This window comes from Mustela lutreola, chromosome 5 (genome assembly GCF_030435805.1).
Source record: "Mustela lutreola isolate mMusLut2 chromosome 5, mMusLut2.pri, whole genome shotgun sequence".
In the NCBI taxonomy this organism is placed as follows: Eukaryota; Metazoa; Chordata; class Mammalia; order Carnivora; family Mustelidae; genus Mustela; species Mustela lutreola.
In genome coordinates, this window is record NC_081294.1 from 95,627,918 (window position 1) to 95,653,271 (window position 25,354).

General features: G+C 42.2%; 1 protein-coding gene across 9 annotated transcripts in view; it reads left to right on the forward strand.

Moving 5' to 3' along the window:
- The window catches only part of MAST4 (microtubule associated serine/threonine kinase family member 4), a 551,227-nt gene that overhangs the window by 238,703 nt on the left and 287,170 nt on the right, over positions 1 to 25,354 (forward strand). For 4 of the 9 annotated variants that reach the window (XR_009353981.1, XM_059175136.1, XM_059175141.1 and 1 more), the window contains exon 4: positions 13,465 to 13,539. The exons of the other annotated variants lie outside the window; for them this stretch is intronic. Coding sequence is in view for 3 of the 4 variants with exons in the window: in XM_059175136.1 (XP_059031119.1) it covers positions 13,465 to 13,539 (75 nt within the window). In the remaining variant the exon portion in view is untranslated. The remainder of the gene's footprint in view (positions 1 to 13,464; positions 13,540 to 25,354) is intronic. 9 annotated transcript variants of the gene reach the window in all.

The following is a 25,354-nucleotide window of genomic DNA, read 5'->3' on the forward strand; positions in this document are numbered from 1 at the left end:
ATGTTGTTAACTCATACTAATATTACAACAGTTCTTAATTAGTTGCCTTGCAGCTAGAGAATTACATACAACTTCTTTTTCATAACCTTTTGTGATCACTATTAGATGTACATTAAAATTTCTTATTTTTTTCCACTCCATATTGGTAATTACCATTCTGTTCTTTGGCATTTTGGTATTCCTTGAAACTGTGCTGCATTTAAGTAGCAGAATAATGGATTTGATGTTGGCATCGTACGTTTATTTAAGACACAGGTCAGTGGCTTCCCTGATTCTTGGTTCTCTCTCCTAGCTGATTTGTGCTTCTTTCCCTCCCCTCTTCCCCAAACTTGGTACCTTCCCAATAAACCCTCTTCCTCACACAGCAATAGGACCAAACTAGAAAGCTTTGTCTTGGCTAACTTTTAGTTCATTGACGTCTTTAGACTATATTACAGTTTTCTAACGGGCATTTTTATCTTACCTTCTATTTTTATCGAATTCAGAGATAATTAGGAAGCAGTGATACTAAGGAATGGATTAAATGTAGCCACTGGGAGCCACGTGAAGGCTAGTCACTGAGTTTGATATCATATGGAATGAATGATTTAAATACAAGGAGGAGACTATCTAATGGGGACAGCATGGTCCGTGAGCAACTAACATGCTTGGAGTGTGAGTGGCCTCAGTGGTTGCAGGGAGACCACTGTGCTACCCTGCATATGGGCTCTTTACCCTGGAAACCGGAATGCCGCTAAGACTGCAGGGCACATGGTTTTAAGACTGTCCTAGAATTGGACTTAACCATTGAGCAGTAAGGTTTTGGTTTTAGGAGGAATTTGTGAGTCGTTTATAAACCATCTCAGACTACTTGAGGTCACTGAACTTAAAAAAAATTTCGAACTGATTAATCCGTACTTCTTTGAAAAAGTGGTCTGATACATCTAGTTACCGATGGACTGTGACCCGTGAAGGTTCCTTGGAGGTAGGGATTGAGAGCACAGGCTGTGTGACCTGTCTGCCTTTGAATCCCAGCCCCACTTCTTAGCAGCTCTGTGCCTTCAGGCACATTTTTTAAAAACTTCTTCATGCATTATGTTGTCATCTGTAAAATGGGGATACTCACACTGCCCAATTTGGAGAGCTATTATGAGGAATAACGTAATTAATACACAGCATGCCCAACAGAGCTTTGCACACAGCAAGTGTTATGTGTAACTGTTAAGTATTTAGAAACTCAGGTTCACAAGAATATTTGTTCTCTTCTATGGACCTTGCAGTTTGATTGAGACAATAAAATACACGATGCTGGTTTTTTGTTGTCGTTGTGTTTGTGCAAGAAGAGAGGTTCCCCATTTGGATAGCTGTCGCTTGTGGCTGTCAGTGATGGAGTACCCCTTACTCCTGCAGGAGTGTTTGAGGAAAGTATTCCCTTGGGATTAAGTGTTAAGGAGTTAAAGACAAAAGCCTTACAACATTTCTTTAAATATCTGTTTCAGCTGCATAAGATTAGCACCTTTTTCTTGGCAGAGAACACCTTTTCCTTTTTTGCTAGAGTCCCTCCCCCGCCCCCCCATCCATGGCCTTTCTTGTTTTTCTCCCACAAACACTTCCTCTGAGGTTTCTGTCTTTCTGTCATCTGCCCTGGTTATCTGCCCCATGCTTCAGCCCTTCCCGCCCACCACTTCCCATCGTCTGACTGTTAAAAAAAAAAAAAAATCCAAACTTGGTCATGGATTGTTTAGCATGTTTCCTTCCTCTTTTGCATTCCCGTGGGTGTCTGGGACAATCAGAGTGGAAGTGCCCTCAAAGCATGGGAAAGTCACTGTGTCACTGGGGATGGACGTCACTTTTAGAGTGCAGGCAGGACATGTGATGAATGGGGCCCCAGACACAGTGCCTGAGTCTGGTGCTTGGAAAGCAGGCCAGGAAGCCGTCTGCTTCTCTTCTCTCGTCACTGCTCAGTTATCTCCAGAGAGGTTAGTGGGCTCAAGATTGGCCTTATCTGAGATCACTGGAGGTGGGCATCCTCTGCTGTCACCCTGTAGGATTTCTTTGCGTGAGGACAGGGAATACGAGTCATCCGTGATCTCCCCAAAGACTGGAACTCTGGCGTCTAAGCTCTGTTGCTCTGCTTACTCACAAATGGAGAAAATACCCAAAGTACTCACAGAATCAGTTACATCAAGTTTTAACTAGAAGTGAGCTGCACGGATGTTAGAGGCACTACACAGTTACCGCGGGTCCTCACAGTACCTCGAATGGCCAGCATTTGTCACACTGACTCATGCCAGGCATGTGCTGAAGGTGTCGCATCCCTTATTTCTTCTCATACACTGTGGAGGCAGCTGTTGTTCCATTTAACAGGTGCAAACGTGTGGGTGTTTCAGACCTTCTTCACCGTGACAGAGTGCCTTTCACATCTGCTTTATGCACCTCACAGGCCAGAGCACAGCAAGGAACTACGAGTAAAGAAGACAAAACGCGTTTTTTTTTTTTCAATACTCTCCAGATCAAAGAGGGTTCAGATTACAGAGGAGAGGATGAAATTACAGCATTGTGACTTGAACTTGAGGATCCATCTATTTGTATCTGTTTAAAAGTTCACGTCTTCTAAGCATCCAAAGCCTTCCTAATGAGAGGGAGTGACAAGATGACCTTTTATTCATATCCCTACTCAAGGATTTGTAGCGAGGACGCGTGGGTAAAAGATGCAGTTGTCATTGTGTTACGGGTTAGCAGTGTTAGATCAGGTGTTCAGTGTTGTAATTATGATCGGGGTGGGTGTGTAGGCCCTTAATCTGTTTCGTGTATGAATCTTTGAGGTAAGCAGCTGCCAGACAGGTCAGTGGAATGCCATCGGACCTCAGTCTGCAGTGCCGGGTTGCGTTTTCGTGCCTGGGCCCCTGGCTATTCTCCCCATCCCGCCAGAACAGGCAAAACAAATCAAAACAGCTTTGAGAAGTCTGGTGCATCCCCCTGCTTAATTGAAACCCCAATCAAGTCTAATTATCAGAGCCATATTACTTGCTGGCAAGTAATTTGCTTTGGGTACAACTCAGAGCTATGTTGGAAATTTTATTTTGCCTTCAGAAAATTGGTTTACCTTTAAATCATCCCCCCCCCCCCCCAGATTTCCCTGTGGAAAATTGGTTCTCTTAATTTAGGGATCTTGAAATTTTTCTCATTAAAAAATGTGTGGCATGTGATAGCATTAGATTTTTTTTCTAAATTGAAGTGACTGAAGTGGGTTGACATATGTGCTGCGGTATAATTGTGCTGTGTTTTTGGAGCTCAAGACAGTAATTACATCCATAAACTTATTGTCTATGGTAAAATATGTTAACTGGTCGTTGACATAAAATTCATTAATTTGAATCAATATATAATGTTCTAAAATGCTCTAACAAAGGATCATTGACGGATGGGTAGAATACCCAGGCAGAGACCCAGACATTTCTCTATGAACAGCAGTAAACGTAAACATTTCTAAATAGCAAGTCAATACTGTGAGTCCCAAAACACACATACCACGAAGCCTACAAGAAATCTGAACTATGACAGGAGCCCAGTAATTGAATTTACTTGTTTTTCAGACAGGGCCTCCTGTATATTTTTGATCTGTACCATCCTGAGCTCACATTCCTAGAGAATCTTGCCATTTCAGACATTCAGATGCATCACAGTTGGTGACAGGTGTGGGTGCCGAGGTCCAGCAGGGCTCGGTGACTGGGACGGTCTTCCTTCACCCGTCCGGGCTGGGAGGAGGCTGGCCCTCCGCATTTGCCACTGGCCTTTGGCGTGCCAGAGCCCCCTTCTGCAAGGAATGTTACGGGACTCAGTACAGACTGGCTTTTCTCCTCTCCTAAGCTTGAACAACTTTAAAAGGCAAACTGAAGTGTGCTTGGGCTGGGAAGTGATTTTGAATTCAAAGTAAGCCTTTCCTCAGGAATCCAAAACCAGGATTTTCTTCTGGCTTGAGACTGCAGATCTCAAAATACACATGCATGTAAAAACCTGTTGACAAAAGTAAAAACCCCTGCCGTTGGATACATGGTGCTTTACAGATAATACTGAGTTCACCCCCTGAGTATTTCTGGGAAGCAAGAGCCAGAGAAGAAAAGTACCACTTGGATTCCCTGCTTAAATTTTTTTTGGTCTCTGCTCCCTTCAAACACACAGGCATGTCTGTAGTGATTCGGTGCGAATACGTGGATCGTAAGCTGTTTAGCAATGGCAATTTTTTTTTTAATGGGTAATGGTCTTTTTCCTAATTCCAGTAGAGTTAACATACAGTGTTATCTTAGTTTCACGTGTTCAGTGTAGTGATTCAACAATTGTATACGGGACTCAGTGCTCATCAGGCTCCGTGTGCTTATCCTTAATCCCCTTTACCTATTTTCCCTGTCCCTCTGGCAACCATCCATTTGTTCTTCGTGGTGAAGAGTCTGTTTTTGGGTTTGTCTCTTTTTCCTTTGTTCATTCATTCTGTAGCTTAAATTCCACCTGTGAGTGAAATTGTATGGTATCTGACTTTCTCTGACTTATTTCACTTAGCGTTACACTCTCTAGATCCATTCACGTTGTTGGAAATGACAAGATTTTGTTCTTTTTTATGGCTGAATAATATTCCTCTGTGTGTGTGTGTGTGTGTGTGTGTGTGTGTGTGTGTGTTCATGTCTTTTTTATGCATTTATCTGTCAGTGGATACTTGGGCTGCTTCCATATTTTGGCTTTGTAAATATTGCTGCCCTAAACATAGGGGTATATGTCTTTTTCCTTTAGTGTTTTTGTGTTCTTTGGGTAAATTACCCTGTAGTGGGGTTACTGGATCATATAGTAGTTTAATTTTTTACTTTTGGAGGAAACTCTGTACTGTTTCCCATGGTGTCTGTGCTGGTTTGCACTCCCACCAATGCACCTTGCCAATGCTTGTTCTTGCTTGTGTTTCTGATTTTAGCCTTTCTGACAGGTGTGAGGTGATGTCTCATTGTGGTTTTGATTTGTATTTCCCCGATGATGAGTGATGTTGGGTGTCTTTTCTTGTGTCTGTTGGACATCTGTATGTCTTCTGTGAAGACATGTCTGTTCATGTCTTCTGTCCATTTTTTAATTGGGTTATTTGTTGTGGGGGTGTTGTGTTGCCTAAGTTCTTTATATACTTCGGATGCTAAACTTTTGTCAGATGTTATTTAGCAGGGGAATTTTTTTTTAATTTCTTAAAGATTTTATTTTTATTTATGAGGGAGAAAAAGAGAGACATGGGACTTGATCCCAGGACCCAGGGGTCATGACCTGAGCCCCAGGCAGATGCTTAACCAACTAAGCCACCCTGGTGCCTCTAGCACCAGGGGAACAACAAGTGCTGTTTCAGAGTCAGGACCGGGCAGGGAAGAGAGAAAGGAAGCAGTCCCTGTGTTTACAGGTGTTAACTGGGGCTCAGTTGCCCTAGGGTTACTCTGTAGCTTCTTTTTGACTTACAAATCAGTTTGTACCTCTCTGCCTTCCTCTCTTTGTCCTCTTCTCTACTCTCCCTTTCTCTCCCTTGCCCCACTTCTCTTTCTTTTACCTCCTCTGTCCTCTCCCTTCCTAGTTCTCCATTTTCTTTCTTCTTTCTTTCTCTTTCTTTCCTTCCTTCCTTCCTTCTCTTCTTTTTCTCTCTTATTCTTTCTTTCTTTCCCTGACTCCCTTTCTCTTTTTTTCTTTCTTCTGCTCTTTCCACTACCCATCTCCCCTGCAGACTTGCATCAAAGGGCTCCACAGCTTTTGCTGTCAGGTTGGGTTAGGCCCAGTGGGCAGGAGCTTTGGAAGCAAGGAGGGGAAATAGAGAATACAATAGAAGCCATTCTCTGGTTCCCTTCCTGTGGCCTTAGCCCAGGCTGGCTAAATGGTCTTATGAAAGTAAGAGCCCTTGTCAGGTGACCCTCTATATAGTTCTGTCCTACACATCCTGGAAGCAGCTCCTCCCTTTGCCTCTTCTGGCCTAGGGGTGAGGAAGGAGCCCTACTCCTCTTACTTCTTTGTAAATAATTTTGACTCAAAACACCTTGTCTGAGTTATGCACTCTTTTTTGCTGTGGAAACCCCGCTGAAATATTGGGTGTGAATGAGCTGGTATAATTGTGCATCACGTATATATATTTGCTTCATTTGTTGGTTTGATAATTATTTATCCAGCATCCATCACATGCCAGGCAGAGAATAAATGAGACCAACCTCCCAGCCTTGTAAGAACTTAGAGGAAAAAAAAGATGAACACATGCATGTATAGTATAATATCACAGAGTAGTCACTGTTAGGAAGTAAAGGAGGAGAAGGGGAAAGGGAGGGATGGGGGTGGTCTTTTAGGGGAAGGGACATTGGAGCATTCCTGAATGCAGTGAATGGGCATGCTTTGCAATAGTCATAGGACTGTTTTCTAGTGAAGGGAATCACAGAGAACGTGAGTTGGGAATGTGCTTGAAGAGCTCAGGAAACAGCACAGACACCGGTGTGGTCAGAGTGGAGTGGGGGTTGGGGCAGGGCTGAAAGCATAGGATCCAGACAAGTACCCAGGCCTGGACTTCGTAGGCCCTCGAAGGACTTGCGGTGTGTAGAGGGGAAATGCACTGGAGGGCTTGGAGAAAAGGAATATTGCATGTATTGTACAGGGTGGCTTTGTCTGCTGCTGGGAGACCCTACAACAGCAAAAGTAGCAGAAGGGATGTGAGGTGTTGCTGGATTCTGGATGACTTGGATGGTGGTGTGTGTCGAATTGTCGGCCTCCACGTACGGGGAAGCCTTAGCCGCTGTATTTCAGAACGCAACGTTGCTTGGAGACAGGGTCTTTACAGAGGTAATCAACTTAAAAGGAAGTTGTTAGGGTGGTCCCCGATCTAGTGTTACTGGTGTCCTTATAATAAGGGGAAATTTGGGGACAGAGGCAGACCTGCCTGGGGAAAGATAGCGTTCAGAGACACAGGAAGAAGAGGGCCATCTAGAGGTCAAGGAATGAAGCTGTGACAGCTCCTTCCCTCAAGGCCCTCAGAAGGAAACAACTTGCTGACTGACCCCTTGATCTCAGACTTGGGGCCTCCAGAACTGTGAGAAAGTAAGTATCTTTTGTTTAAGTTGCCCCTTTTGTGGTAATTTCTTATGGCAGCCCCGCAAATGTTATAGATAAGTGTCTTGGATGAGGTGGGTAATGATAAAAGTAAGAATAATTGAATTTGAAATATGTTATGAAATGAAAACCGATAGGATTTGGTGATGGATTAAATATGGGTGTGTGGGGTTTAGTATCTGGCCCATGCGAACTGAGATTACGAATGAGACAGGAAGGTTGATGCTAGGTCATTGGTTAGAGCAGTTGGGTGAATGTCAGAGATAAGGGAAGATGGAGATGAGGTCCACTGAGGAGAGCAGATTTGGGGGACAGAGGTCAAGAATTGGTTCATGGACTTGTGAAATTCGCAGTTTTGCAATTTGCTTAACATCTCAGAGTAGTTAGTTAGGGTTGAGGGGGAGGTGTTAGGGTAGAGTTGTCAATGCCCATTTGCAGTCACCACCCACCCTGCCCTCCAGATAACTCCTGCAGAGCCTGGGCTGCTCCCTGCCGCCCGAGATTGTATGAACAGCACTGGTTGCACACAGATGAGTATAGACAGTACATGGATATTTTTATGTCGTGTTCAATATAGTTATCTTAATATATATTAGAAAAAATGTAACTGGGGTGCCTGCGTGACTCAGGCGGTGAAGCATCTGCCTTTGGCTCAGGTCATGATCCTGGGGTCCTAGGATTGAGTCCACTCAGGGAGCCTGTATGTCTGTCTCCCCACCCCAGCTTGTGCTCTCTCTCCAATAAATAAATAAAATTCTAAAAAAAATGTAACTGGAACAACAAAGCCAAGATTTCAAGATATTATTACTTAGGCGATCATTAAAAATTGAAGTATTCTATTTTTTTAAAATGGAGCTGTCTTTCAAAATAATTAAAAGAATAACATACATAGTAGATGTAATAGAAAAAGTACATGAATATGGGAAAAATGACTAAGTGCATGATTGAAGTTTGGGACACAACTTAAAACATCAGGGTCTAAAGATCCCTGTCTTACAGTCTAAGAACCACTTCCTTGCTGTGGTTTTGAACTGTAGGTCAAATCCCTCAGATGTGGTAGCTAGAGACGGGCCTTTGTTTAAAAAGAAACTAGACTAGATGAGCAAATAGATCACACTGCTGGCGGTATCGTCCTGTGTTGCTGAATGATGGGAAATACATTTCTCGCTGAGCATCGCAGTGACAAAAGTTAGCCATGGTGTTAGGGTTTGCTTTCCCAGGTGAGAATATCCCTTCCACCACCCCATTTTGGTGACTCTTAAACTCTAGTCAAAAGTTTGAAAGAAAAACAAATGATGTACTTTCATCTTTACAAGGTTATTACTTAGGTAGGTTTTTATAAAGTATAGAGGGATTAGTTCCACGGGTTTTAGAATTGTACCATGTCCTCATTGAAAATGTGCTCTCACTTCTAAATGGCACATTGCTTGCATGTTCATTTGGGTTTTTGATCCTTATTTTGATATGCTTGGTAATTGTTAAATCTTCTTAGCTTGGGGATTCTTTGAATCAGTCTGTTTTCAAGAAGTTTCTTGACTTTGTGTGGTCCTGGATTGCTTGATAGACATGAAGGATCTCCCTTACTAGTAACTTTTTGCAGGGGCATTGTTGTATTTTAGTCAAGTGTTTAGGAAGAGCTTCCCTTGGAAGTAAAATACACTCATCACAGACAGAAAGATGTCTCTGAGTTGGGAGAAAATTTTTATTACCTGAGAATGCATTTGATTTTTTCCAGAGTTAAAATTGTTTTGAATGGACTTTTAAGAAGTTGTCTGGAGCCCGTGAAACCATTATGTTTATTTTGGTTGTTATCTTATATAAAAATATCTAGGCTGGGGGGTGCCTGGGTGGCTCAGTGGGGCTCTGCTTTTGGCTTGGGGTATGATCCCAGGGTCCTGGGATTGCAGGGAGTCTGCTTCCTCCTCTCTCTTTCTGCCTGCCTCTCTGCTTACTTGTGATCCCTGTCAAATAAATAAATAAAATCTTTTTTTTTTTTTAAGATTTTATTTATTCATTTGACAGAGAGAGATCACAAGTAAGCAGAGAGGCAGGTAGAGAGAGAGAGAGGAGGAAGCAGGCTCCCTGCCTAGCAGAGAGCCGGTTGCGGGACTCGATCCCAGGACCCTGAGATCATGACCTGAGCCAAAGGCAGCGGCTTAACCCACTGAGCCACCCAGGCGCCCAATAAATAAAATCTTAAAAAAAAAAAAAAAGGGGGCGCCTGGGTGGCTCAGTGGGTTAAGCCACTGCCTTCGGCTCAGGTCATGATCTCAGGGTCCTGGGATCGAGTCCCGCATCGGGCTCTCTGCTCAGCAGGGAACCTGTTTCCTCCTCTCTCTCTGTCTGCCTGCCTCTCTGCCTACTTGTGATCTCTCTCTGTCAAATAAATAAATAAAATCTTTAAAAAAAAAAAAAAAATCTAGGCTGGAAATGTCCACCGATAGATTTTTTTTTTTTTTTTACAATAATGAGATTAATGCCAAACTTACAAATACACTGGGTTTAAAACTTTTCTTGTGGCTCTAGTTTTGAGATAGAATACCTTATACATGACGTAAAGAAGTAGTTACTCTAGCAATCAGATGTCAGCCACTAAATTCACCGGACACCCATTATTTCATGCCTGATAAATTGTTTTCCACAGAGTATTCATTTGTATGGTGCAAATTAGGCTAAAGTACGATGCTATCGGATCTGTAATGTTTAGGGAACAATAATTTCTTTAAAAAGTATGATCTGCAGTGCTAAGGGATGTTTATAATTTCTAAAATGACTTACTTAACAGGAGAAGGCTTGATGAAAGCATTTAGCACGGAGATGAAATATGTCTCATTAAGTTTCCAGATTATGCACATGTCAGTACTTCCTTTGTTATTTTTTAATAGTTTATTTACATAACCCAGGGCCGCTCCTTTTATTAGTGGTGGTTATCACAGCAAAAGGATTTTGGTTAAATTAACCTGAGCAATATAATGTACTTCTGTTTTCACAAAACTGATGGTGAAGCTTCCTGCCTTCTTTCTCCTGTTCCTTCCCTGGTGGTAAAGAGCCCCTATTTACATATGCAAATAAGCTGCTCCGTGGAGAGCCCCCTGAGCCACCCAGGTCCAATCTGTTATTTTGCTGATGTTGATGGAATTAGCCAGGAGGTAAATGCTACCTGGAGACTGATGTCTCAGTCTGGAATGACAGATACCAGAGTCTAAAGGCTGTCATTTCAGAGGAAAAATAGCTTCTTGGGATTAAAAGTTGGGGAAAAGAAAATGAAGTCACATCTTCTGTCTTTAACGTTAGCCTGAATGATATAATTTTCTGTTTTTCTTGAGTAGGGAAAACTGTATGTACAATTTTTTTTTTCTGTAAGATGTTGGTTTCCTGCATTACCGTTAATAAAAGCCCTGTTTGCTTTTTTAAAAATGTCAAGTATTTCATAATTGGCTTTATACGACTGCTTGTGCTCCACGGTGCATTGTTCGTACTTCCCCTGGTTGTGTCAGGACATCTGGCCGATAACAAAACTGGAAAAAGAAAAGAACACACTTTTAAATGAAGGTCTCCCTAAAGTGAAGAAGCAGACGTTTCTAGCTTCTGACGCGTTAAATTCTTCTCAAAAGTTTTAACCAGGGGCGCCTGGGTGGCTCAGTGGGTTAAGCCGCTGCCTTCGGCTCAGGTCATGATCTCAGGGTCTTGGGATCGAGTCCTGCATCGGGCTCTCTGCTCAGCGGAGAGCCTGCTTCCCTCTCTCTCTCTCTGGCTGCCTCTCCGTCTACTTGTGATTTCTCTCTGTCAAATTAATAAATAAAATCTTAAAAAAAAAAAAAAAGTTTTAACCAGTACCTAGCTATCTATGTCTTTCCACAAAGCCTCCGTATCCAACTGATTCCAGAATATGTGAGTAACTGACCATGACTAACTCCCCCCCCCTCCAGTGGTAGAATACAATGCGACTATTCTATTGAGAATTAAGATTAGTTTTAAGATAGGAGTCATAGGAAGGAAAAACTTGGTGTGAGCTGTTCACAATTCCTTTATTTTCTCTCCATATGGAATTCATTAAAATGACATCAATCCTCCAGACTGTTCTTTGGTTTCTATTAAGATGTATTACCAGAATCTGTATAAATGTATTGATTATTTCATACACGTATTTGTTCACTGCAAGCAGACTGTTGTCACAGATCCATTGTACTTGATGATAAATGAGATAAAATGGAAACCAGGCTTCAAAAACCTGTCTTCCCCACCACCCCCCTCCTGGAAAGATGTGCTTACTCTCTTTCAACTGGCCTTCCACAGGGGAGGGAGTTTAAGATTCAGATTCTAGTTTTAATATCAACATCTGCCCCCTGCTGAGTTCATGGTGCAATTAGCTAATAAAAAAAACAAAAAAACATTTTCACCTTGCAGTGAGAAGAAGAGCAGTAAACCGCAGGCCTAGGATTTAGTTAATTTGCACATTGACTGTAATTGTATATTTAACGCCAGGATTAATTTTTTTCCTCATAAGTGGAAGCCTGGCACTGTGCATTGGAACTCTTAAATCAGTTGTAATCATTTCACAGGGAGGTTAATAAGGGCAGATAGATCTCCAGATATATTAATGAGGCTATTTATTTGTTTCTATCAAATGACTTTTTTTTAGGAAGAAAAAAACCTTAAAACCACTTTTTTATAAGCCATTAAATTTAAAGGAGACTTTTCAAAGCCAGCTAAATAAAAAATCTCATGACTTAAAAAACAAAGAGTAGGGGTACCTGGGTGGCTCAGTCTGTTAAGCTTGTGCCTTCGGCTCAGGTCATGGTCCCAGGGTCCTAGGATTGGGTCTTGTGTGGTAAGGCTTTCTGCTCAAAGGGGAGCCTGCTTCTTCCTTTCCTTCTGACCCCACCCTATGCTCTTTCCCCCTTTCTCTCTAGCTCGCTCTCATAATAAGTAAAATCTTCTTTAAAAAAATCATAAAGCTATTTCTCCTGCAAAACTATTGATTGTTTTGAGTGAGAAGTCATACTCAGTTTTTTGTTTTTGTTTTGTCAAATATTCAATGCATTATTGAGCATCATATTTACTGTTAAAACTCTGGTACATTTTCTAGGTCAGCTGAGATTTAAAACTATTTCCTTGGATTCTTTCAGAAGAGAGTAGGGAAAGAATGCATGTTGGCAGAGCAGTTACTAGGAAAAACATAATTCTGACTTGCGGTCTGCTACTTAATGACATTTCCTTTTTGAAAGGTAAGCATTATACTTTGGACACTGAAGTAGTAGTTGTGGGCATTTCAAGTGGATGTGATTGATCCACATGTTAAAAGTAATAGGGCTGTTATTCCTAGAAGAAAAAGAATTCCGAAGTATTATAATAGAGACACTGCATTCTCACTTAAGTAGAAGGCCTTGTGCTATGCTCTGTGAACAGAGCTGAGCTGACACTAACACTTCTGCTCCCTGTGTCTCTCACTGGAACCAGGGATTTTTTGAGACCTTCTCTCTGTTGCTTTCATCTCCCCATCACTGAAGTTGATGCTCACAGTGGATCAATCATGTTTGCTTCTTAAATTCTTGAGAGAATGGAGAAGCGAAACGCTGTACAATTTATGTGGACCCCTATTCTAAATTTGCCCTTTAAAAGATAATTTCTTGGAATTTTTATTTGGTGTAAATGTTTGGCATGGAATAAACAATGGGGAAGTGCTAAGTCTTTCTGTGGGATCCGTGTGTCCTCTATATATACAGGAGAGTTAATAAGACTGGTCAAAGGAGAGACCACCCTTCTACATAGATCAAATGATTAATTTAATGTTTGGTCTCTATTGGGGCCAGTAAAATGTTAAGTGCATTCAGGGACAGAAATTTTGGTGGCTGCCAGGCACCAGGAATTCTGCCAGGATGATGCAGAGAGATGGGAGATGTTACATGTTTTTGAGGAAGACTATGATTCCTGTGTCATTTTGGTGAATCATGGGTGCCAAGTCTGACTCTTAAGAGTGCTCCTTTAATACCTTTTGCTGTTCCAGGAAGATCGACTTCATGTTCAGGGAAACCGGGTTCCAGTTCTCCTTAGTATCCTTAAAATATAATGAGAGACAGTATCAGATAAGGGAAGAATGAAGGTTTGATGGGAAATGTCTGGATGCTGGGCTGTGTTCATAACCTTATTACTTGCATGTGTATATAAGGCCATTTTTAACAAAAGAACTTAGGACTTGAATGTGGCATGTGCTTCTGTGGGGGAAAACGTCGTGTTTTTATTGTTGGGTATCAGCTGAAAGAAACAAGTACAGTGCCGTTAAACGCTGTCCCTCTCCCTTTTCTGACCATTTCCCATCATCCCATGCCCCACCTTCTCCCCTTCCCGTCTCTTGTTCACACCCCATCTTCCATTCACTGTCAGGAAGGGCAGCCTCCGAAGAGCCATTTCAACTCAGCCCGACATCGGCAGAGACTAGTGGACCCAGCTGCTTCAAAAGTGAGTGTGTCCTGTCGCCCCAGGCGGCACGTGTGCATGGTGGTGTGGTTCCTCTGTGCAAAAGGAGGTTGTGGGTTTTTATATATGCTGGTGTAATTGAAGGTCTCGGAGGAAGCAAAGTCTGCTCTAGGAATTCAAGGCCATCCGTACCAGAGGAGTTCTGGTTTAACAACCAGCCCTGAGAAAAACAGAACCCTGATCGGCAGCGTTTGCCAGTTTCTGGGGCTGTTCCCTCCGCAGCCAATTGCAAGACCCACTGTGATACAACTGACCTCACAGCGGGAAAGAGATGCTTCGGAGAGCACTGTTGCGTGGTTCGTCTACCGTACCACTGAAACTGACATCGGCTGTAGTGAAACAGAACAGCCTCATTAGGAAGTGAGTCAGTTTTGAGCCTCTTTTATCGTTGATTTCAATGTAATGTATTTAACTCCACATTTAGATATTTTACAGTCATAATAACGACTGTGTTCTGACTTGTACAACTCCTGACACCTTACAGCGTGGTGAGGGCGGGCTCCAGGGCTGCAGCCATGTGTTATGTATGTGTTGAGAACAGTCCTAGGCCAGTGCAGTCATGCTCAGTTCTTCACTTGGTCGTAGTCAAAAGGCCAAGAAGCGTTGGGTCATGCTCAGTTCTCAGGTTTGATAGATAGCAGTAGCCACCAAAGAGTGGGTGAAGGTTTGGGTAAAGGCTTGCTAATCCCACACACCTCAAGTTAGTCACGGGCTGTGCTGCTGTACATGGACTTTCACTGAACACGTGTGAACAGATAGGCACAAAGCATTCCTGCAGCCGCCTGTCCTCTAAACCCAGTGAAATCCCTGCTCTCTGGCCCTTTAACGGCTCCAGCTGGATCTTTTTGGAAAAATTCCACTCAAGGTCAATGACCTGACAACTTCTGGCAGGCAGGATTCTCTCACCTCTGTAGTGGGCATCAAGCAACAGAGCTCCTCTAAGTCACCTCTTGGACAGGAGGCCATTGTGCATTTGGTCCTCCTGTGTCAGTCGTGCGGGTGCGTTATAGACTTCCCTACATTTGTAAGCCCTGCCCGTGCAAGGATAAAGAATGGATTTCTTCATTCTAGATGGATTTTGCCCACTTACCTTGAATATCATGAGTTTCAATAGTGACAGCCTGTGTGTACCATCCATTATGGCCATCAGGAAGCCACTGATTTTGAGTTCAGCAATGAAAACCTCTTACATGGGGCGCCTGGGTGGCTCAGTGGGTTAAGCCACTGCCTTCGGCTCAGGTCATGATCTCAGGGTCCTGGGATCAAGTCCCACATCGGGTGCTCTGCTCAGCAGGGAGCCTACTTCCCTTCCTCTCTCTCTGCCTGCCTCTCTGCCTACTTGTGATCTCTCTCTCTCTCTGTCAAAAAAATAAATAAATAAATCTTAAAAAAAAAAAAAAAAAAAAGAAAACCTCTTACATGATGCCGTTTGGTAAACTCTCCAGTGTTGACTAAAATGGTGATACCTCTTATCTAAGCCTAGCTGACCACTCTGAGGGGAGTAAATTGTGGTCAGGGCCACTGACTGTGTATAAGGGATGATTTTAACACATACCTAAAATTACACTGCCCATGGTGAATATTCGGAAGTGGACTCCAGATGTCATAACCCTTTGTTACACGTATTAAGGGCCCAGGGTACCCCCTCCCCTAGCTCCTCCAGACAATTCATTTTAGGCTTATAATTCTTGTGATGAAGTCATGGAAGTCTTCTTGTGTGTGAGGGGTAGAAATAAGCCAGCTTTGAAGAAGCTGGATGGTTGCATCATGTAAGATGTGAATTTTGCTGGAGTAGAACATAGATCCATGTAGACGGGGTCTTTCTTGGGCCAGACCGAAGAGATTTAACTAAGGAGGCACTGAAGCATCACGCTGTGCACAGCCCAGACTTCCTGGTCAGTGATGTTCTAAGGACTCCACTTAGCATATGCTTTGGTTCCTCTTTGTTTTTCATGTATTCATTTCATTCTTCCTTGGCATTTTCAGAAGTACCTTGCCTTGCCATGCAGTGTAAATTACACTGTGACTTAGCGGATTTTCTTTTAATGGTAGTGAGGGTCTTTTTTGTTTTGTTTTGAGCAAGGATCATATTTTGTTTTTTGTTTTGTTTTGTTTTGTTTTCTAAAGACTTTAAGTCATTAAGCTCCTGTAGAGAAGTTATCTGGTGCTTTAATGTGCATGTGAATAGGTTCAGCCCTGTTACCAAGCAGGTTTGAAAGTTCTGCTCCTTTTCTTCCCAAAACACTGCAGTACTAGAAATTTTTAGAAGGGCCTAAATATCTTTTCTAACATTGCAGAGTGATAGGGGAAGCCACTGTTAGCTGTGTGGATATGTTACTTGGACAATAAATAGCAAATGGAAATGTGCATCTGTGTAGCCGGTGACCTTTCATTAGAAGCACGTTGCTTTAGAATCTGCACTGTATCATTTTCAATTCAATAACCCGCGCTGTAGTAAAGAACTCTTGCAAATTATAGGTGCCCGTGTTGTGGGGGTCAGAAACAATTTATGGTAAACCAGCTGCCAGATCTTCTGAGGGCATTGATTTTGTTCTGAGTCAGTGTTGTGTAATCTCAAAAGAAGCGTGATCAGGTAGAGATGTTTAGTTTCCCCGTAGCAATATGGAGTGATGGAAGAATAAACTGGACTGGGTTGTACAGTGAGCTTTGCCATCAACCAGCTCTTGGTAGCCACTTAACACAGAGCCTTCGTGGCTCTAGATTTTCTCATCTATTTAAATGAGAATATATGAAATGTTCTCTTAATCAAATTAAGCCATTATTTTTCTTTTCCCTCAAGGCTATTTATAACATCACTTTACCATTTAGTCTGAGATTTTTGAATGGCATTTCTCAATCCTAAAATCCCTCCACCAATGACATCATTCCTCATTACTTGCAAAGCATTATTATTAGACAGTCTTCTATCACTGTCTTCAGTGGAAGTTAATTTTTAGAACAGAATTACATTAAAGCTATGGGGAAAATATGGACCAGACATAAGGGGCTCATTGTCTGCTCAAGGAGTTGGCTTTTTTTTTTCTGTAGCCTGGATTCTTTTTTTTTCCTTTTGTCTTAGAAAGCCTTTTGTGCTTTAAGTATAGGAAAACAAGCTTTTAAATCTCTTTGAATAAGTGTAAAGGGTTAGGAAGAAATCAAAGGTAAGTAATGTGCCTCTGATTGGCTAAGCTTGTCCACTGGGAATTTCTAACTAGGCTTTCACTTTGAGAATATGCTCACCTGTCTGTCCCCCAGTATGAATGCTGGAACACAGTAAATGAACAAAGAATGAAGCAAAATGAGCAATAGGAATAATAGTTCAAAGACCGCAGAGCAGTTATTTGTGGAGCTGGTAAAGGCCTCTGTTAAATAAAAATCAATTTGCTATGGAAGCATCAGGGACACCATGTGGGGAGACGAGAGGTACACAAGGAAAGAACACAGGAGAGTACAGAGGATTACTTTTCAAATCCTCCGGCATTTCCCCACAAAAGGATGATGAAGATTTATTCTAGATGAGCTGTCATTTTCCATCAGAAGCTTTGCTGATCCAGAATAAATAGGTTCATAAAGACTGTACTTAAAATTTGAGCATGTGAGAGTAAATAGTGGGAGGCACAGCATCTAATAAATTTCAAAACCAGAAGGTATTGTAACATTCTCTCTTCCTTTAAAAACAAACCAAATGTCCTGCTTGCACTGACTATCCAACTACCAGAAACCCAAATATAATTCCAAACTACATTGTTTTAGTCGGCTCCAGAGCCTGAAAATCCTTTCTAGTAATTCCCAGCTATTTTTCTACCTTTTCTAATGAGAATAAGGTTTATCAAAACTGGGCTCCCCTGCCGGGAAAATGAGCCCAGAGCTCTCTCAGAGCAGATGGTCTTCTCTTCTCATGACCGTAAACATTTTAGGATTGATCCCTTTTTTTCATTTTTTTACCTATCTGAAGAGTAAATGTCTTTGAGACCTTAGAAACCCACTGCTCAGAGAGGACAAGAAGCTATGATGACCAGTGTTCTCGGTTGCAGAGATGAGGTGGAATGATGGCAGTGGAAACCAAGGCATTGCGCTCCTGTCTGTAATAGTAGAAGAATCTAGGTTGGTTTTTGAGCACTAAGGGGTTTGGTTTTAAAAATGTCTACAATTTTGAGCTTTATTATGCATTGAGTTTCTGGATGGTAATTAACACCTTCCTAGTCCCAGGAATTTCAAGTGTTAAAGAATAATTTCTTTTTTGGGGATTGTAGTACTTGTTACTCTATTTAAGGATATTGGAAGAGGGGGAAGGAATTGGGAAGACCAGTTGCCATAATTTCTTAGAGTATTTTAGTCACGTAAAGTGTTGTATTATGTTTAAAAAAAAATTAACCAAGGCTTTTGGAGGTGGTAGATTTCTATCAGAAACTTTTGAAGCTGGGGCGCCCGGGTGGCTCAGCGGGTTAAAGCATCTGCCTTTGGCTCAGGTCATGATCCCAGGGTCCTGGGATCAGTCCCCACATTGGGCTCTCTGCCCTGCAGGGAGCTTGCTTCTTCCTCTCTCTCTCTGCCTGCCTCTCTGCCTACTTGTGATCTCTGTCCAATAAATAAATAAAATATTAAAAAAAAAGAAAGAAATTTTTGAGGCTGTTTATAGTTTTCGTTCATTAGTTTTGACATCAGCCATCCACAAATTACCTTTGGCCCCAGTTACAAGGGACACGAATCCATATCTGAAACTTACTAGCTATGACTTGGGCCAGTCATTTAACTCATCCAAGGGTGGGGGGGACAAAATAATATCCATCTTACTAGCTTGTTCTGATGAGTAAATGAGATAATGGATGAAAAGTTTTTCCCACACAGCCAGTTAAGGAATAAATTGGAGCTATCCTTTAAATTACAGTTAGTGTTATCAAGGTTATTAGTTAATAATTATTCAACTAGAATTTTCCTCTTATTTTGTAAAATACGGGGTTAGGACTAGATAATTTTTTTGAGGTAAAATGTCTGCATTGTTTAAACTCTGTTCTACTTATGAGTGCACTCGGCAGTTAGGCTCCGAGGAATAGAACTTGCAGGACTGGGTGCTTATGTTCAAGAATGTAATAAAATTAGCACACAAATAAACCAAAGACAATAGCAAATTGCATGGTTAACAGTATCAGTATGGTACTGGGTATCGATTTTGAGCTGAGGGAAATCTGTGAGCAGCAGTCAGAAAAGATTTCCTAGAGCTCATGAGTTTTCATCTGGTTCTTGAAGGAGGAACAGGACATTGTAAACAGCATGAATGCAGAGGTCAGGACTCCGTAATGCACATAGGAAAGCTGTCTGCCGTATGGGGATGGGGGGAGTGTGACATGAGGGCGATGTGGAAGGTATGCCCTTGGTGTGACCGTCCATGAGGGGGGATGCACAGAGACTTTGGGATCGGGCAGACGTGTACTAGCTATGAGACTGACAAGTCTCCTCTTTCCTCAGCAGTACACTGGGGGAATAACACTGTCTCCTTCATTAAGAAGGTTGTTGGAATAAAATATCTGGTACAGCCATTCCACAGAGTGATAAGGCTGTTTGGGGGAGTAAACTGGCAGCTCTGAGTTAAACTGGGCATGGTCTGCCCTGTGACCCTGACATCTCCATCTGGAAAAAGTGGCCTCTGCCAAGGACGTGTGCACAGATGCCTCTTGCAGCACTGTTGTTGCTCCAGAAAGTTCAGGGGTATTGTGAGTGTAGACAGTTGAGAGAATGGCTGGGAAAATAGGGTGGATGCCTTCCCGAAACTTCCAGCAGGTAGAAGCAGCAGCCCAGAGACGTGCAGCAATGAGGACAGAGCTGAAAACATGTCACTGTGTGAAGACAAGTTTAGAAATTCAGTTCTGTTGTACCACACTTCTGTCATCAGTTAAAAGTACATGCACACCAGGGGAGCCTGGGGGGCTCTATCAGTTAAGTGTCCGACTCTTGATCTCAGTCCGGGTCTTCTTGATCGTGGGGTCGTGAGTTCAAGCCCCATGTTGGATTCCACACTGGGCATGGAGTCTTAAGGAAAAAAAAATAGATGCACACTATATAATTGACATTTTCCAGGAGCTGATGCAAATAGCGGAATATCCATTTGGGGCATTAGGAGGGTAACTTGGAGTCAGGGAAAGAGAAGTGGGGAGAGGGGGCACCGAAGTAGAAAGCATTGTAAGTAAGTAAGCTGATGTGTAACAAGCATATGCTCCAGGCCGAGCAATATGATTACCTCTGTCCCATCCTCTGCACTTGAATCTCCCCAAGCAAAATTAGATAGGCCAGGAGATAGGCTATGAGGGAGGCTTCATGCTGCAGAAGTGGGAGCAGCCTCGTGTGAGGGGAGTATCGCGGCTACAGATCATGGAAGAGCAAACACGCAGCCAGGCATGTGCTAGCGTGGTTCCCCGTGCTTTGCACACCGAACCGACTTCTTTCCTCTCAGCAGCCCGAGGAGGGTGGTGGTACCATGAGCAGGCGAGGAAACTGACGCATGATGGAGTTAAATCTCCTGCACAAGATCGCGTAGCTGGTGACACAGAAGCCAGCATTCAAACACAGTCAGCCTGGCTTGGAGTCCCTGTTCTGTAGCATGCAGTCTGGCTGTCTCGTGAGGGACACAGCTGAAATGCTGAGGGACGAGTAGATACTTTCCCATACACGGTGCCCTCAGCACATGCTGGGCACTTGCAAATTTGTGGATTAAGTGTGTTGTTGCTTTTTAATAGTGTGTGCTTGGGGTGTCCATGTATATAGTACTTTTTACGTGAAATATCTATTCAGAAGTGTACAGCAGGGTGAATCTCCACAGACTGAACAATCCTGTGCAGCCAGCTCGCAGAACAAGATACAGAAGGGGATGGGCAAATCTGCCACACAAAAACTTCTGTCATTTTTACTGGGCACTAAGTTTACAATGCTGAAAAACGACACCGCGAAACCTATAAGCCTTTAAAAGCCCAAACAATGGAAATATAAAACATTCCAAAAAGTTGCTACATCTTATGGGTGTTTCTAAAGATAGGGAAAACAAAACAAAACCTACCTTCCATTGATTTTACCACAGCTAGTGACTTATGTTAAAATGGGTTGAGGGCTGTAGACAACTCATGAAGGAAAGCAGGGAAGTCTCAGTGAATTTCAGGCAACCCCGTGCTGTTACAGCATATAACAGACTGGGCAGCAGACGTCAGTTAGACATAAATAGATAGGTAAAGGCTGTTAGGGTTTGGATCATAAGGAAGACCCTCCAATGGGAGGATCAATGGTATTTTCATCTCTCCCCTCCTTGTTTTTTAACTCTTTGGTGGTCATTCTCAACTCCTGTGGACTCCAGGTACCAGTTGACAGAGCACAGCCATGACAGTAAACATCACACTCAAAGAAGTAATGTTTTCCCACGGGACAAATGATTAATCCCCCTTTTTTCGTGGCCACGTAGAATCTCATGTTGAATTTTGGGACCATGCTTATACAGTGATCTTCCGCCTGGCAATCTGTGCAGAACTGTTCACTGCCTTTGGCAGGACGGCACAGAGAGGTTACCGAACTTGTCCAAGGTCACAGAGCTAGTACAAGGTGAAGCCAGGACTCACACGCAGTTACTCCCTGTGCATAGCCTCCATGGTATCTGCCTTGCCACCACCATCTTTATAAAGGGGGACTGTGCCTCTTTCCTAGGGGATGCCCTGTACCAGTCAGTATTTCTCAGGTCACAAGGTAGGCAGCCACTATCCTTAAGGTGATGTTGTTTTTTCCTCAAGTGTCGGATACAGTCTTTGGCCTCCATACCACTCTCTTCCACCTGATAACACCACTGCTTTGAATCTCTGTATGGCTGCAAAGCTGTCTGTAAAATGTTTATTCTCCTATGATTCCTAAGTGTGTTTATCCTAATTTATAAGTATTCTGGCTTTTACAGAATTCCACACTCCTAACAATTCAATCAAAAAATCAGCAAAAGTCTCCCCATTTTTTTTTTTTTAAGGCTAACATCTCTCTACTTAGATACATTCAAGAATTCCAAGGGAAGTGGATTCCCATTACTACTTCTCTATGAAGTGTTATATAAATCCGGTACTAAAGCATTCAGAATTACAGTGCTGAAACGTGTCTGTTGGAATTCAGTTCCAGTAGCATATGCTTACTATCCATTTTGTATTTAGGCACTGGGATTTAGTGCCTGGATTTGAAGGTGATTACAGCCTGCTGCCTTTTGAAGAATTCCTACCTAGTCTTCTAAAAACATATTTTTACTAAGATATAAATGTATTTTAAGCTTGATATTGTCCCACAGATCTTAGACACTGATTCTTCTTCTGTAAGAATAACACAAAACCAAAATGTGTGGTTGTCTGTGAACTTTTACGCACTGAGTATACGCACGTAACAGCCCCCTCCTTGCAAAACACACAAAAAACCCAGCATTAGCAACACCCCAGAGGCTCCTCTTGTTGCAGTTTTCAGAATGTTTTAAATTTCTATTTTTTTTGTCGAAGTTTTATGTCTTTCCTCGTACTGCATTCCAACATCTGATTTATTATCCAGTAAATGGTATTTGGTTTTATTTGCCTCTGATTTTTAAGAAAACGATGGGATTGAGCTTCAAAACACAGGTAAAAAGAACAAGCCTATAAAGATCACAGTCATCGTGGCTTTCAGAATTTCAGTTGCTAGAATTTCTACTTCAAGTCTGCTTGCATGTTGTGACAGAAAACATGAAGGAGGAAAAAGTATTTAGTTTGGCCCATCCCTCTTCTCAAACAAATTCTTAGATCGTGATCTTTCTCCATTTTTTTCCAGCTGGCAAAGGTTAAGCATGCATAGGTGCCTTGATTGGTTGTAGCTCAGCCTCTTTTGTCCTTAGGTGGGTTCCCCAACCTTCCCCCCACCCCCCACCAGCCAAGGGCTTTAAAAAAGTCCTGAATTACATTTGTGGGCTTTTCTCAGACTATTCAGAGTTGTGCTCGCCAAAGATGTGTATAACAGGTAATTGGCCAAAATAAGATTAGCAATTTATTTGGAGGACAGGTGTAGGAAATCCTTTTAATTTAGAGGTGAAAAGATTACAAAATGGGTTAAGTACAGGGTATCCAATTTGGCTCTAGATTTATGAGGAATTACTGAAATCATCCCCTTACCTTCAAGGATTTCTGTGTCCTCTCTGCCTCTCTATCCCCCAGCCCTCAGGCAAAAGGAAAAACAGATCAAAACTTAAATAGCAACTCTGAAAAAGTAGCAACTCTGAAGAGTAGCCAGGCTACTCTTACCTTGACCCTGGAGATTCTGTGGATCCTGATAAGGTTTTGGAAGGAGTGTGTTTCTTAATACTTGGGAAGAGTGTTCTCAACAGCTCAAACACATTCGCTGGCTAATGCTCACGGACCAGAATATCATTTTGGTAGCTGGATTGCTTATCTAGCAAACTCTGTTGCCTCTCTTAACATTTCTATATTAATTGGAGGGGGGGGCATTCCCTTGCCATTCCCACACACACATTTACCTACTTACTGCCTGAAAAAGAGATTTAACTTTGATGTGCCCAAGATGACTTTCTTTGTATTTTTTCTGCTTAGGATTCACTGAACCTCTTGGATATGTGGATGGATGCCTTCCATCATTTTTTTTTTTTAATTTGAAAGTCCTAGGTCTGTATCTTTTCAAAGAAATGTATCTTCTACCTCATTTTCTCTCTTCTCCTTCTAAGACTCCATGTATACCGATATAAGCTGTTTTATATTGTCACGTGGATCTTAGATACTCCTCTTGGCCTTTGGTTTTTGTTTTGCTTTGCTTCTCCTTAAACTTAACTTTGTTTTGCCCAGTCAGCTGGTAAGTCCATTTCATTCTGGTGTCCCATCTTTCAGTCTCAGTCTCCCCTTTTGTTCTTCATTATTACTGCAGTTTTTACCTCTATACAGAAATTTCCTATGTTTCCTACATGTTCATGTTGTCACGCATGTTTACCACTCTATCCTCTAGCATAGTTCTTTTTGAGTCTTGGTCTGATAACACCCAGATCTTGGTTATCTGTGTATCTGTGTGCACTGCCTGTTTCTTTTCTTATCTATGGGTCGCAGCCATGGCCAGACCCAGCTCTAGTGGAGAGCGGAATGACTCAGCACCGTTGATCAAGTGGTGTGACATTGAAGAGACATGCTTTTTCCAGACCTAATTATTTACCTCACTTTCTACTGACTTATTCATAAAGTTTGACCTCTTCAAAATTAGGGACTCAAAGAAGTAAAATCTCCTATTTCTCAGTCTTCCTTTTCTACTTGGGAATATAGATAATGACAAGAATATAGAAAATGACAATGTTGCTGTTACCTTAACATTCAAAACAAGCTACAATGCTGTAGCTTAACAAAAAATAATTTAAAAAGCTAAGGGCACAAGTAAACCTAAAAAGAAAAGCAAATTCCAAAATAAACTCTTGAAGCAGGAGGCCCACAGCTAGCTCTCAATCATGATAGAATGGCGGGACAGGGAGAAAACAGCGAAATCTCCACTTTTCATTTTTCGTTTTTCTTCATATCTTCATTCATGTTGTTGAAAGTAATGGTCCCTTATGATTGTCTACATTCAAAGTGGAAGTCCAAGTCTCAGAAATAGGAAATTTGTTCAGGGAGATCAGGAAATGGGCCAGTAGTGCAAAGAGAACAAAGAGAAGTCTTGCCCATTGATAAATAGGGGCCCAGCTCTGTTATTCCATTGCTGTTATAAACACATGGATGTAGTAATGGTTTTTATTTACTGTGTTTGTCTGGCACATGCACTCTAGGCCTACGGAATAGTAGTGCTCTTATTCTTTGCGTTTCATTCCTTAGAGATCTGATCACTGTGATGCACCAGTATTTGTGTAGCTCTTGTTTGCAGTCTCCTCTTGGATTAGTTGTACAGTCTTGCCAGGTGTAGTAGGGGACACTTGATTGAATTACAGCATAAGTCACCTCGAGGGTTCGTCATAGTGCGATACAAAACTGTGAAATTCAAAGATCCTGACTGTAGTGACTGGCATATTACATGACAGTAATTTGGTCTCTGCTTTTCCTATGGCCGTCCTAACGTTGTACTAAAAAGAGGGCTCGGTTAAGCCTGCATTTCTCAAAGCATGTTCCATGTGCATGCCTTAAGTGGAGCTCCCCTCTCAAAGTGTTCTGTGAACCCATTATTTTGCAGAGCACTGTTGACCATACCCCTTGCTCTGGTTAGGTAAAATGCTAGTAATGGCAAAAATCTTGCAACAAGTAAACGCTCTGCCCTGTATTTAATGTTGTGCTTCTCCAGCTTAAGTGAATACAGAGCCTATCGTCCAGAAACCCATTAAGCACATTCACTGGGAAATGTGAAGTTATGGGGACCCTCTTGCTCTTTATTCCAAAGACTGTGAATAATTCATATGACTGCCATCCTGTAACCTGGAAACCCTCCTCACCGCTGCTTCCTGATAAGGAAGCTTTCATTTTTGGAGGAAAGCAGAACTCTAACCCAGAAGGCTACCTGATGACAGTGTTATTGTTTAGGGCTTCCCACTTACAACAGTGTTAGTGTTGTATTGCTATGTCATTGTAGGGTATTCTGGTCTTGGCTGCCTAACTTGTCCAAGGACTGCCCTAGTTTGCTAGTCCAAGAAAATAAGCTAGGTCAGCTGTCATATCCCTCCAAATGAAAAAAGACAGCTAGCTGCCTGGACTGCAATTGGAAGGAAAGGTCAATCAATATATTACCTTTCCTTCGGTGTGTTCCTTGCCTGCCGGCTGAGTTGTGCCTTCTCAGTAGTGGTGGTAATCTC